This window comes from Pararge aegeria, chromosome 4 (assembly GCF_905163445.1).
Source record: "Pararge aegeria chromosome 4, ilParAegt1.1, whole genome shotgun sequence".
NCBI lineage: Eukaryota > Metazoa > Arthropoda > Insecta > Lepidoptera > Nymphalidae > Pararge > Pararge aegeria.
Genome location: NC_053183.1, coordinates 8909346 through 8923810, shown reverse-complemented (window position 1 = coordinate 8923810; position 14465 = coordinate 8909346). Strand labels below are relative to the sequence as shown.

The following is a 14465-nucleotide window of genomic DNA, read 5'->3' as shown; positions in this document are numbered from 1 at the left end:
AGGTTGTAGGCGTAGGTTGTAGGCGAGAGCGTGACACAACCGGATTATAGAATTATACATGGAAGCTCCGTGCAGTTTTCAATTTCCATTTTCATTGGCATTTATAGTTGCCTGAATAAAATTAACAATAAGAAAAACCACCAGTAAGTATATATTTAGTATTTTTAATTTTATCCAAAAATTGTTACCGTTAAAAATTAAGAAAACGTTAAAAGAGTTACTACAAATTTGTGTTTAAGATTATTTTAGGTAAATTTGACTCAATCATATACAATTGATTCGTCAAAAATATGATCAATAATAAAATACCTAACTTCATAGATTTACTACTTTTCGTACGATTTGTTATTTAAACCTAATTTTTTAGACTCATCGTCGTAATTGAACTTGCTTGTCTGTAAGTTGTCTGCTACTTGGCTGTTAATAGTTGCAATAGAATCGTTTATTGTTTAATTATATTTACTTCATATTATTATAAATAATAGGATTATCTAAGTAGTATCTCACCTTGTACGGTCGAGGTGCGTGGGGCTTCGTGTATCTCATAACAATCAGGGCAAGCATGGCGCCTCCGTAGAATATCCAGGCCGTAAACGAAAAGAAGCCGATCAGAGAATTTATTGTCCCGTACAACACCATCGCGACCGCAATCAGAGACTGAAATAAAATAAACAAATTGAAATGAATGAAAAAGAACTAAACTGGCCCATTTTTAATGTTATTACAAATAATACAAACTATGAAATAAAAAAAACACTGCTAAAATAATCTGCTTATGCCCCGTGGCCTCTGGAAGGGACCCAAGACCACGGGTATTTTTTTACTTGTGGTTCCTCTAAAATTACAATACTGCCCAATTAAAAATGGGTGCCTATGAATATTGAGAGGCTATAGGGCTATGTTTGAGGCCAGGTCGGGTAACCTCCACGTGTACCTGAACTCTGTGAGTATTTTTGATTCGTCTGAGAGAAAGAGCAGCATTCGTTAACAACCTACCTAACCTAGGTTACCTAGAAACATCGGTTAACAATTTCTCTTATGGCCCGACGAAGCGATGTCTCTGCGAACGTTTGCCGCGTTCGCCGCGTCGCCGTCGGCGATTGAAGGCGTGTTCTCTTCTACCCCTTTTGCTCCTGGTGCCTCCGGAGGACTTGTGGGTGATGGAACATGGTTGTCCGTCTCCCACAGTGAATGAAAGTGCAGTATTCGAGTTGACTGGAGTGCTGTTGTTCCGGCGCGCCTCTAACTGGCGAAACTGGGGACGTCGTTGAAGAGGGTGCGTCTGCTACGACGGGCATCCTCTGGCGAAGTCTTAGTTGTGTCCGAAAACGGTCCCGCTCCGCCGCCAAGCGGTGGGTAGAATTTTAGTCAGTAAGAATCAGATATAAACTCTGCGCCTCCCCGTGCCACAGGGATGGGATCCATGAGGTTTTCCCCACGGATAAAATACAAAAATTTACTAGATGAGTACCTAATTATTTAAATTCTTTTGTTATTAAATCCTTACTATTATTATAAACGCTATAGTGTGTTTGTTTTATTTAATTGTCTTTCCTTCACGCCCTAACTAATTAACAATTCAACTTTTGGCATAGAGGTAGTTGAAAGGTCGGACGTAGCTTAGGCTACTTTTTATCCCAGGTAAACAAACCCACGGTTCCCATGGAATTTGTAAATAACTATAAAAAACGCGGACCAAGAAAGCGGGCAACAACTATTTAACAAGAAAAACAAGAAATTATTCGTGAGATGTCGCGAAGCTATAGCTCGTCCGGCGTCCCACCTCTTTTCTTTCATACGATACTTTGTTGCCACGCTTTGTTTACGACCCTTTGTTTATTTTGACATTTCAACAAAATTTTGTGATTGCAACTTACAGATATCACCAGAAAAATCCCCCTCCTTTAAATGAACCACTGCCGGGCACAGACATCTCTCATACGCTACCTTATAAATACCAAAGCCGCACCAACAAAGGCAGTTAATTTAAAATAAATATAGGTTTTTACATGGAATATCAGTCCTGGAGCAGGTGTGAAGCGACGCACGTGGACATATGATAAGATATCCAATAAATGTCCCTGGCGAGAAGCCGCAAAGCACAATCTGAAAATAAGAAAGAAATCAGAAGATTCGTTTAGTCATGGCATTGAATATAATGATGTCCTAGGGACGACAATGTTAACACGTCCTTGATTTCATTAAATAAATTGAGACATCATCAATGTCCTCAGCCTATAATTGTCCTACTGCTCAACACTGGCCTCCTCACTCATTGGAGACAGAATAAAAGCGCAGTGCTGCAGTGTTAGCGTAAGGATTATAATAGGAACCGACGCGCCGCGGACGGCTTATCGGAGGTACCATCTGAGGTTCGGGAACAACCTAGGCTAATTTCCTAAATCTGTACAAAGAACTTCTTGATCAAGAAACATGATCCTAGCACAGGCGGGAGATAAAAATTATATCCCCCGATTATATACCCTGACAAGGGATCTGATTAACGTGCCCACCTGCTAAATCACTGGAACATGGAATAGTTTACCCCCGTTTATTAATACACATATATTATTTGGATATTATTTCCACTTGTGCGCCAGTGCTCTGAGAGTTGAAAAAGCTGTGGGAGCAGATAAATTTATATCCTTTCCCCGGTGATACAATTGTCTACTGCTCATGCTAGCCGTGCAGCTTCTTTGACCAGGATCTCATGATCCGTAATCAGCGCTAATTAAAAGTAAAAGTAAAGGAAAAAACATAAACTCACCTTCCTGCTACGAACAATGTGCCATTAGCCGATCCGAAGGTGGATATTGTGACGGCAAGTGGCATCAACCATGCCATTGGTCCGAGGAGACGGTTGCCGAAGGTGACGGCCACAGCTTCGCTGTCGGTCATCTCACTAACCGACATCACCGTCAAGTAGGACACGTTCACCAGCGCGTAGCATAGGGTCACCAGAGGGATGCCGATTATAATGCTCATGGGGAGGTTCCTTTAAAATAGTAAGAGATTGTTGCTGGTGCGGAGAATTTCTGAACGCTGATCATCTGTTACACTTCTAGGTCTCTTCTTACATAGGAGAGAGAGTCAAGGCTTGGACCTTGTAGATTGGAGGGCTCACTAACTCTATTTATCTAGCAACTGACGATACCGTCAACAGCGCGTAGTGAAACGCCACAAGGGGATGCCGATTATACTGATCATGTAGATATTTTTTTTAACTAGCTGACCCGCGCAACTTCGTCTGCATCCAATTGGTTATTATACAGTTTTAATATTTAAAAAAACCAAGAAGTTATTGTAGCGCCACCTACCAGGTCTATTGGAAATAGAACTGGACCCCGTAAGTATATAATTAGCGGCCGGCGACCCTCGACATTTTTCTTGCTTTTAGAATTTCTATACCCGTCGTAACGTCCAATTTTTTAACAGACTTACCTTGATGCCTTGGCACCTCGAACTTCAGCAGAATTAAACCGAACGTAATTTTTTTTAAAATTGGTTATCATAAAAATATCAACATCAGGAATATTATCAGACTTTGCCTTCATAAATCCTTTATCACACATAGCTAATCGGAACCAACTAACAACTCGTTTTTTAGCAATAAATTTTCAATATTATTGTCTAGTCACGTATAAGCCGTAAACGCCGTACTGTTATTAAATAGCTACAACATTATGACGTCACAACTATGGTGACCAATCATGGCGCGTTTATAGTCACGTGATTTTTTTTTAAATTTGATCAATTTTTAATTGTTTTTAATTTATTGATAAAAAATTTTTTTTTAAGTTTTTTACATCAAATATCAATATTATTATTAATAACAAAGTTTTAAAATACATAAAAAAAATCAATAATTTTTTTTTTTCAAAACCCCAATTGTATCAAAACATAATCAATAATTATTTTTAAAACACGATTCAATAGTTTTAGCCTTGAAATTAAAAAATTACCAACTCAAGTATTTTAAATACGATTGATCGGCTGCTTGGTCATCGATCTTTGCCTGTCCTAAAGGGGACATATTGAAAAACAACAAAATCATGTGTGGCGTCAGTTAAAAGTTCAAACGCTAAAATTCCTGTTTGTTAAATCTCGCAAATGCTAACCGCAAAGTTTTAAAAAGTATATTACTTAGCTACTTATTTTAATTTTATATCCTCCTCATCTACAGCTGCTCATACTTTAATAAGAGACAATGTTAAAAAGTGCAATGTTTTATTTAACTTAGCATAGGTAGGTATACTAGGAATTTATAATTTCTAATTTCAGGACTGATTGGAGGCTTAGACCGTGGATCGTTACCAACTAATAGCTAACAGATCCGCATGGTGATTACGTATCTTACAACAGGCTTGCGGCAGGCATGAAACTCGCCATCTTTGCTGTCAAACATCACTTTTGCATGCAATGTAAATACAAATGACGTTTGACATCAAAGATCGCAAGATGTACACCTGTCGCAAGCCTGTTGTGAGATACGTAATCACCTTGCCGGTATGAGGACACGTAGAAACCGATAAGGGGTATGAGTTGTATAAGTGCTATACCCCTAATACGTTAGCCCGCTACCATCTTAGCTAATCACATTCGACCAGAGATTGAAGTTAAGGGCATACTATAGTCGTAAAAAAGTAATAGGCCCGTTTTGACATTTGTCATCGGGACGTAACTAATTATGGAACCATAAGACTCGGTACTCGATACTCACGATAAATCAATTCAAGTTTGTATCAGTACTTGATTGATATGATTATGTATTGTAAAGTGTTCGTTCGTCCAAAGTATTCCTTTAGGTTCACAACCAATTCGCGTGACTGGCTGTTGATTATACGTCCACTTTTCAGCATGTTGAAACAGAGTTCGTACTATATAACAACAAACACAAAAATCGAGTCAAATCACTATGTTTAAATCAATGTCCAAAGTAGAAGAGCCAAAGTTAACGTAATAGTAAACGATATATATCAAACTTAAACGAGCGCACAGTCAACTTTACAAGATGGGGAACGAAAAACTGCGCAGTGCGCGCGGGGACGCTTCAGTCATGCCGCTTGGTCAGATTCATAACTCAGACTCATTATTTAGAACCCAGTGTCGTCAATTCAAAATTTTATTTGCGGCTTTGAGAACCAAGCTCATAATTTGCAGTAAAGATTACTACACAATATTTAATTTCGATATTCAGTAAAAAAAATGGTTACAACTGAAAAAAAAAGACTGAGAACGTAACTGTTTTCGAAACGTTTCGCAATAATTATAAATTGCATGCTACTATGAAGTAAGCGCAAAAAGAATACTCGCAATATATTCTTTGATTTTATGTAACGTTCCAAAAAAAATTACGTATTTTTTAAAACACTGTATGGAATTGATTTTTATTTTATTGTTACTTTCAGTTTTGTTCCAAGTTACATTCTATGGTCTTGCACAAATGTCAAAACGGGCCTATTAAATTTTTACGACTATAGTAGGGTAATAGTGTACTAGTGTTGAACATGCTAACCAATAAGCCAACAAGGTTAATAACCATCATCAACTTATTAGCGGTCCACTACAGGGCACGGCTCTTGTCATAAGCAAATGACGTTTTTTTTCCAATTTTCATTAAAAACTCATATAACTCCAAAAATTAGAGGTTGCGTACCTAAAGGCTATCGCCGCATCTTTTAGGTGCAGATTAAGTATATTTAATGAGTCTTTAAACAAAATAAATGCAATAAACACTTACTTAGATGGGTTCTTAATTTCCTCTGTAACATAGTTAAGGTTATTCCAGCCGTCGTAGGCCCAGAGCCCGGTGTAGAAGGCTGTGGCTATGTTGCCCAGCGTCGCCTTGCTACTGGCGAAGTTGGGCTCCTGTAAATGTCGCGTATTACCTGCACCATACGGACACAACCCCCTGTCAGTCTATTCGCATGTATGAAATATCCATTATGATTTAAACAAATCGATGATTCAAGTGTACCGTGGATGTTGTTGATGGCAAAAAAAAACCAATGATTTTTTAGATGAAAGCGCGAAGGGCCTGCTACATTGCACAGCCTAAAACAATGTACCTACTTATACGGTTTTGATGATAAGTTGTTTGTATGTTTTTAATAGGATTAGAGCTCGGCCAGGAAAGTACTACCGCCATGCTTATTTCTGTCGCTAACCAGCTTTCTTCCGGTTCGAAAGGCGTAGTTGCCAGTTTAATTAAAGATACATAAAGCTTAGGACCTACGCCTCAGGTTGATTGATGCACTATGTAGAATGTATTACTTGCATGCCCTGCAAAGTGTTCATCTGGTTATAGGCGATGGTTTTCCGCTTATCAGGTAGGCCATCTGCTTAGTCTGACAATTCTAACTAAGTATTATAAAAATGTGTGGCAGTTAGATAGATGAAGTCTTTATTGCACAAATTACATTGAAAACAAACGATGAAATAACAACAAACATAAAAAGCGCTAAGCGATGTCCTCCAGACAACACTAGATGGAAGAATCAAGGGAATACGGGATAGTACAACAGGTCTATAATTATTATTGATAAAATAAATTAGATAGACTTTATTATTAAATTTAATAGGTACTCGATCACGTAATTTTTAAGACTGGCTTGAGACTGATGCTGGCGTGGTTTGCGAATCGAAATGCTTACACTAAAGTATCTGAAACTCCGAAAAATGTGGAGTTATCGACAAAATTAGTGCTGACTTTTTCGTACCTCAATTTAAGTGGGGCCCAAGTCTGCTATTCTAATTGTGTCTCAAAGATCGATCAGTGACAATAAATAGTTCTCGAAAAATAGGAATATCGTTTATTAAATATTATTAGGTATTAATATATATTATGTCTAGTGTAGTAAGCAATAGGCAAAGAAGTTTGTTTGAAGCATGATCCTGATGAAGAGTAATTTATTGTAAAAAATCTTACGGTAACGGAGTAAAAAGTAACTCCACTTCAATAATTCCTGTTGTCTTTTATCGACTTGACACACAATAATTGTAATAGCATACTTGAGGCCTGCTCAAGTATCGTTTAAGTCTTAAACAATACAGTTTGCAAGTAGAATCTGCAACGATTATATACCTAAATCCATGCACCGTAGGTATTTTTAATAAGATTTCCTGGAATAACCGACTTAATTTAACTCGTGAAGCTGTAGCAGTAGCAGACCCTTAATGTACATGTGATGATGTATTGTGTTTTCGTGTGTATTACCTAATATCAATTTGTAAGCTCCCCCGCAGACGATTATCGCTATCGCTACCAATTTCGCCGCAGTAAAGATGTTTTGGACATTCGTCGCTAAATTCACACTGTAGCAGTTGACCGCCAGTATCATTACTAGAATTGGTAGAAAACTTCTGTTAAGTGCATGAAACAAAACATACAAAATAATATAAGTATATATTCACTATGATCATTTAGAAATGTCCAACTAAGTAAGAGCTAATTTTATTGTATTTACAGTTTAAAGTTATATTCACTTTTATAGAACTCATATTGTAAAACCCCAGAAATACTACCTATCTTTAGCCTGAAATGCAGTGTGGAGGATCCAAGCTCAAATCACTCTCTCCTATTCCGCAACGAACGAATACAGCAACCCCAATAATTAAGTTAGTTGGATATTTCTAAATGATCAACACATATCTTATACCTTGGTAAATATCTAATGTCCACAGTGAAATGTGGGAAGACCCTGGCTTGTTCTCAGTTCCAACGTCTGTTACAAGAGAGCGGCGTAGCAGTTTTACGACAGAAAAAAGAAGCCCAATATGTATATAATATTCCAATTTATTGACAAGCTTTTTTTAATTCTTTTTTTATTCACGGTATTGAGACAGTGTACTTTAACTGATGTTCTCATATTTAAAAACATTTTCAGTTAACGTGATACCAAACATATAATGTGCCAGACTATTCAAATTTCACTTAATTAAAATTATGATATCTTAAAATATGATATCTTTATACCAGATCATTTTTGCCGCTCATAATACATTGTGCAACCAGCTACCTACCGTCTTCCATCATATTTTAGCCTAAATACAAATTCGTTAGGCCATTGAAGCAGTGACTGTACTTTTAGTTCTGCGTTTGTATATTTATAAGCATTATTAGGATGGAGTCCATGTTTCTCTCCAGTTACATATTAATAAACTCGAAATCCATCGACAATTGTGGAGTGCAGAAGTGTGAACTCTTGCACTAACAGTACAGGAGCTTACGCTGCACGTGTGCTACATTGTGGATAATTACTGGGTATATATAAAAAAAATTACCTATACAGATGACGGCCACAAGTTTGACCAACAGATCTGGTGGGTCGCACTCCGACACGAACGGCTCAACGGCGTACTCCGCGAAGCTCAGGCAAATAATGGCCATCTGTGAAGGCTTCAGTACCAAGGTTGACACCTAAAGTAACATATTGCCATTGTTAACGTTTTTTTTCGATGAAGAATGTGAGAAGGAGCAAAAAGTTTTCCGTGTTTTTCACGCCCTATCATTTGAAAATATTTCCGTCAGTTGAAGTGAGACAAAACACTCACTTCTATCAATCAATTATCGATCGATCAATTCTAAAGTTTTGCCCCGTTTATTAATAAGGGTTAAAATCATGGCGCCAATTAATGTTTTACCATGCACAAATAAACCTTAAAATTCAAAATTCAATATTCAATATTCATATAGAATTTTACCGAGAAGAGCCGGCAAGAAACTCAGCAGGTTGCTCTTTTTCAATATTATTTTACAGTTTAAAATTGTCTATCTTGTAAGAGAGCAAACCTTTAGAGATGAGGTTTGTGTACCTAGGTACACAAATTTCCTACTACAAAAATATCTACTGCTGTCCTTTTCACGAAATACTTTTTATTGTTGATATACACAACGATCCACGGTGTTACAAATTGAAACAAGGAACGAAAAGTAGGTTGGTATAAATAAACTGTTATGGGATTGACAGTTCGTTTGCAACCAAAATGTTCGCCCTCACGAACTAATTGAATTACGCATAACAATAATTTGATATAATATCTGCATTTTTTTTATGCATATTTTATTAAATTATTGTTAAGCAGATTTTAATGTAAACATAATTAAATAAACCTTCTTCTGTATAACTTGCGCTTCGTGGGTCACGCTAAGCTGGCGGTAATGGCTCAATAAGTTCACAAGCTAGAATACGTACCCACGAAAACAGAAATGCAGAGGGTCCTCCGAAGGCGTCCATAAAATACGCGTACTCTGCTCCGGAGGAGGTGTTCATCGTTCCTAGTTCCGCATATGCTAGTGCTCCTGTTCACATATATTTTTATATAATATAGAAATTACATTATATTTCTAATGATTAATTATAGGGTGAGATTATCAACATACGTTTGATCGCGTGTATTTAACTACGATTCGTATGAAATCGAAAAAGCACACTTAATAGGTATTTAAAAAAAAACTGCACTATGACGTTGGTTAGTATCTTCATATTCATATATATTATTTGTGCAGAAATTAACGTGTTACACTCACCAAGCAGAGAGAGCAGACCACACGCCATCCATATGATGAAGCTTATGCCCACTGAGTCTGTGTGCAGCAAAAGCCCAGAGGGCGAGACGAATATTCCAGAACCTTAAACAAAACATTGTCACTACATAGGTACGGTAGGTACAACATTAATATTCATCTAGCCAATAAAAAGTGGCGATACAGGTTATGCATACAGATGACATACCATCGAAAAATCGCGCCTGGTGCATATATGCACGCCACTACCAACAACATAAAATAATGACGGCCGATTGGCGCAGTTTGCAGCCACCCTGCTTTCTGAGCCCAGGGCCGTGGGTTCGATTCCCACAACTGGAAAATGTTTGTGTGATGAGCATGAATGTTTGTCAGTGTCTGGGTGTTTATATGTATAATTTAAGTATTTATGTATATTATTCATAAAAATATTCATCAGTCGTCTTAGTACCCATAACACAAGCTACGCTTACTTTGGGGCTAGATGGCGGTGTGTGTATTGTCGTAGTATATTTATTATTATTCATTTATTATAATGCTTCTAATCCTATTTATATTATAAACGTGAAAGTTTATGAGGATGTAGGTTTCATGCAAAACTACTGAAAGGATTTCAATCAAATTTGTTTTTTTAATAGTTATAATTGGAGGTCCAAGCAGATGGCCCAACTGTTGATAAGGGGAAAACCATTTATGAATAAACAGATCTACACTCGTAGGGCGTGCAAGGAACGCTTCCTACAATCAACCTAGGTGCCGTAGGTATTGAGCCTCATTTGCCGGCAACCACGCCCTTCAGACAGGAACACAGCATTGCAACAATACTGCTTTGCGGCAGTATTAAGCAAGGTATAACTGCCCCGGGCAATGTAATTATAATGTATGCATATTCCAAATTTTTAATGTGGATATAATCTATTTCCTTTCAAATATCAGTAGACATTCATACATATATCTATACATCCATACATCCTCACTCACTACCCTGGACTACGTTTTTCCCTGGAAAATCCATGGTTCCAGCGCGTTTAGTGAAAAACTGAAAGAATTATTAATCTAACAGAAAATCATCATCATTATCAGTGTAATAAATGTCCATCCAGAGGGATATAGAGTTTGAACCACCAAAGGATCTCCGAGACATCTTGAAGATGTAGATGTCAAATTAGGACTTCGGCCGTGAGACCACATGTAGGTGTCTAATTAACCTAAAACTTATTAGAAAAATCACGCTTTGAAACCGCTAAGTTTGTCTCAGTACTTATAGCTATGGTTAAATGAGTAAGTATTTATAAAAGGTGTCATATTCTATTGCAATTATCTGAGGTGTCAATTCCAACAGCAAACGTAACCTTTGTGTACCTAAGTATCGAGTTACAGTTGGTAACTTGGTATAGATACTTCAACTCAGTTGTGCGCGCGGCCCTATGTGTGCGTGCGCTTGTAAATATACAACTTTCATTCGTGTGGCAGTGACGCGGCAGTCGTCGTTCGAGCAAGACGTGTTCCTATCGCTTTTTCTTACGGGTACAGTCGTTTACGAAAATGTCTAGTTCTTCACGGAAAAAATGTTTAAGGAGTCAGGTAAATATTTTTTATTTTTAAATTTAGATGTAATGAATAGGTATTTATTATGATTCTATATACGAAAAAATATATCCTTGTTGACGTTTACGTATTATTGTTTTAGACTCGAGAAACCATTGCTAAGGTATACGAATTTCTGAAAATAGATGCGAGAGATATATTGGAACTAGTAAGTGATCCAGTTTGCAGTGCAAGTCCAATTTTAATATCGAAACTAAGTGAACATTTAAATAGCGTACGGAAAAGAACAGCAATGGCAGTGGGGGTATCAGAGAGAACAGTTACTAATATATTGGCTGAAGGAAAAGAATCTGACTCTAAGTTTAAATCTCCGCATAAAGACCGTAAAAAACGTTTAAAGAAGTTAGAATTAGACAACTTTAACGTTAATGTTATACGTTCCACTATTCAAAATTACCATTTAGAACATCGTGAGTTACCTACCTTGCTAAAGTTGAAAGGAATATTTCAAGATAAACTTAACTATGATGGAAGTATTTCGACTCTGCGTACAGCTTTGTTAAAGTTGGGATACAAATGGCGAAAAACTGTGGATAACAGACGTGTTATTATAGAGCGGCATGACATCCAAAAACTACGATTTTCCTACCTAAAAAATTTACTCAGATACCGTCAAGAAAATCGGTGTATCGTATATACAGATGAGAGCTATATCTTAACTAATCATGTTCAAAACAAAGGATGGGGTAATAAAGATGGACCACCTTTAAAGAGAAACCTGTCGAAAGGACAAAGAATTATCATTGTGCATGCTGGTTCAGAACAAGGTTTCGTACCTAACGCACTATTGACATACAAAGCAAATAGTGTTTCTGGTGATTACCATTCTAACATGAACGCGGAAAACTATGAAAAGTGGCTAAAAGAACGTCTAGTACCGAATCTTCCACCTAACTCTGTGGTTGTGCTTGATAATGCCTCATACCATAACGTTCAAAATGACAGAGCCCCAAATTCGAATTCCAAAAAAATAGAAATGCAGAGATGGCTGACAGAAAAAAATATAGCTTTTAATCAAGATATGAAAAAAATTGAACTGTATGATTTGATTAAAAAAAATAAAGAAAACTATATCTGTTACAAGATTGATGACATACTTCAGCGATATGGCATAAAAGTTCTTCGATTGCCACCATATCATCCTGAACTAAACCCCATAGAAAATGTGTGGGGAATTTTAAAAAATTATATTGCTTCGCGTAATGTCGACCAAAATGTGACGGAAATAATGAAACTCATAAATGAATGTTTAAGTCAAATTGATGAAGGGATGTGGGGTAATACTTGTCGACATGTACAAAAGAAAGAAGAAGAATACTATAGACATTTTGACATGGAGTCAGAATTCATAATTAACCTTGATGAGAGCAGCGAATCCGAAAATTCATCATTTGATTTTTCAAGTAGCGATTCAGAATAATGTTCAATAAATAAACATTAAATTACCAAATAACTGTTTTTTTAAAAAAAAACCCGTATATAACCCGTAAATAACTGTATTTGTATTTGTACCCGACTGTACCTCTTGTCACGCACACAAAGTCACTGTATATGTACAAGGTTTACCCACACATAGGGCCGCGCGCACAACTGAGTTGATGTATCTATACTTGTTGTATTGTTGGTAGACATTTTTAAAATACCTACATTTTGCGTTCCGGTACGATATCGCGTAAAAACTGATTTAGGGATTTAATATAACTGCCGTAATAGCCCCTAATAGGTTAGTCCTAACGTAGGGCTAATTTGAGGACTTAAAAAAACTGATACATATTACCTACACAGTAGTGGAAGCTACAATAACAATATTGAAAGTTTTAGGATTTCTTAATGATGCAGCACTTATAACGATAGCTGTTGACCTTTGCAGCGTCCGCCATATTAGATTTTTTTTAAATCCCTCGGGAACCCTACATTTTTCATTCCAAATTCCAGTCAAATTAGTTCAGTGGTTTTTGCATTAATGAGTAAAAAACATCCATCCATCCATTCTTACAAACTTTCGCATTTAAAATATTAACTGGATAGGACCAGATATACCTTCGTTTACTTAGCATACCTTAAAAATAATTATAGGAAATAAGGACCTACTATTATATACTAGTATGCGTTATAATAACATGTAACTAATTATGACTATTATGTGTACCTGCCTATACTCGTATGTTATGTGTTAGATTTTAGTTTGCTTAAGATGCTTGTATTTATTTTTAATACCTAAGCATGCCTAACACGTTTGTTAAACAAACACCCATGTAGAAGATAAAGTGCGCGTAAATTAAAAGCTTATTGTAAAAATAAATAGTTATACCAGATGTTACTAAATGTACAGGATTGTGGGTACTTATATGTAGTTTAATAGCTATTCTCACAGAGAGATAAGTTCTTAATATTCAGTATTCATTGTACTTTATGTCATTATAGTGGTATGTCCTCCTCTCATAAACCCACTGCTCTTATGCGAGTAAGCGGGCAGTACGTGTCTGTGGCATCGTCTTTCCCGAACGGATGAACCGATTTTAATTCTGTTTTTTTTTGTTCAAAAGTCGGGAGCCTTATTAGCTATGAATGGTGAACATCGTTCCAAAATGGCCGCCACCAAACAAGGGCGGATTACATATTTTTTCACAGCTCTCTCAATATGGGTATCAATTGAAAGTGCTTGGCTAGTAGAATACTGGACACAAACAAATTATATACTGACAAATTTAAAAAATTAAATAGCCTCCACGAAATAATGTAGTTACACTGTATTGAAAGTCTATGGTGGGTTTATTTAATTTTTAATTTATATACTATTGCAATTTATATATTAAATTTTATCAAGATTTTTTACTAGCAAAATATAGATAACATACAAATAAACAGATACACTTACGCATTTACAATTTATAGTACGGCTTGCGACCATAAATAAGGCTCAGATTTGCTGTTACATTTAAATCGTAAAAGCACAATTATTTATGACGTAAAAAATAACCGTTAGTCAGTGCCGTCAGCGAATCGCAGAGTGTGTGCAAAGTAAGTAGCCAAAGTGCACGTCATAAAATATTTCTAGTTTCAAAATAAAATCAGCGCTCTGCTATACCGAGCATATCGAATTATTATAATTAATGGTAAACAAACTTATCGTCTTTAGATGTTCATATTGAATCTTGTTTTTATAGCTTTGTCCTTTGCCAATTGAATACAATTCACTTCGCTAATGTCGCGGACTGAAGAGGTCAGTACGAAAGACGAGTTTATTTGGTCATGCTGCTCAATTTATTTGTCCGAATATTGCAATGATCCAAATACCAATCCACTTACTCCTAAATGAAGTGAGTTTGTC

At 36.5% G+C, this 14465-nt stretch overlaps 2 protein-coding genes across 4 annotated transcripts in view; one reads left to right on the top strand and one right to left on the bottom strand.

The window, feature by feature from the left end:
- The window catches only part of LOC120623222 (b(0,+)-type amino acid transporter 1-like), a 52508-nt gene that overhangs the window by 5430 nt on the left and 32613 nt on the right, over positions 1-14465 (bottom strand). For all 3 annotated transcript variants that reach the window (XM_039889120.1, XM_039889118.1, XM_039889119.1), the window contains exons 4-11: positions 9530-9631; positions 9195-9301; positions 8284-8419; positions 7217-7342; positions 5741-5888; positions 2768-2995; positions 2010-2106; positions 508-657 (exon numbers count right to left, since the gene is read on the bottom strand). In XM_039889120.1, the coding sequence (XP_039745054.1) occupies positions 508-657; positions 2010-2106; positions 2768-2995; positions 5741-5888; positions 7217-7342; positions 8284-8419; positions 9195-9301; positions 9530-9631 (1094 nt within the window). The remainder of the gene's footprint in view (positions 1-507; positions 658-2009; positions 2107-2767; positions 2996-5740; positions 5889-7216; positions 7343-8283; positions 8420-9194; positions 9302-9529; positions 9632-14465) is intronic.
- LOC120623223 lies at positions 10925-12588 on the top strand. The gene is made up of 2 exons (XM_039889121.1): positions 10925-11110; positions 11217-12588. The coding sequence occupies exons 1-2, from the start codon at positions 11072-11074 to the stop codon at positions 12552-12554; spliced, it is 1377 nt and encodes a 458-aa protein (XP_039745055.1). The 5' UTR covers positions 10925-11071; the 3' UTR covers positions 12555-12588.

What these genes read in the sequence shown, in the direction of transcription:
- LOC120623223 (XM_039889121.1), top strand. Translation starts at nt 11,072, where the DNA reads ATGTCTAGTTCTTCACGGAAAAAATGTTTAAGGAGTCAG. An exon ending in AAAAATGTTTAAGGAGTCAG is followed by an intron (nt 11,111 to 11,216) that starts GTAAATATTTTT and finishes TTATTGTTTTAG; the next exon opens with ACTCGAGAAACCATTGCTAA.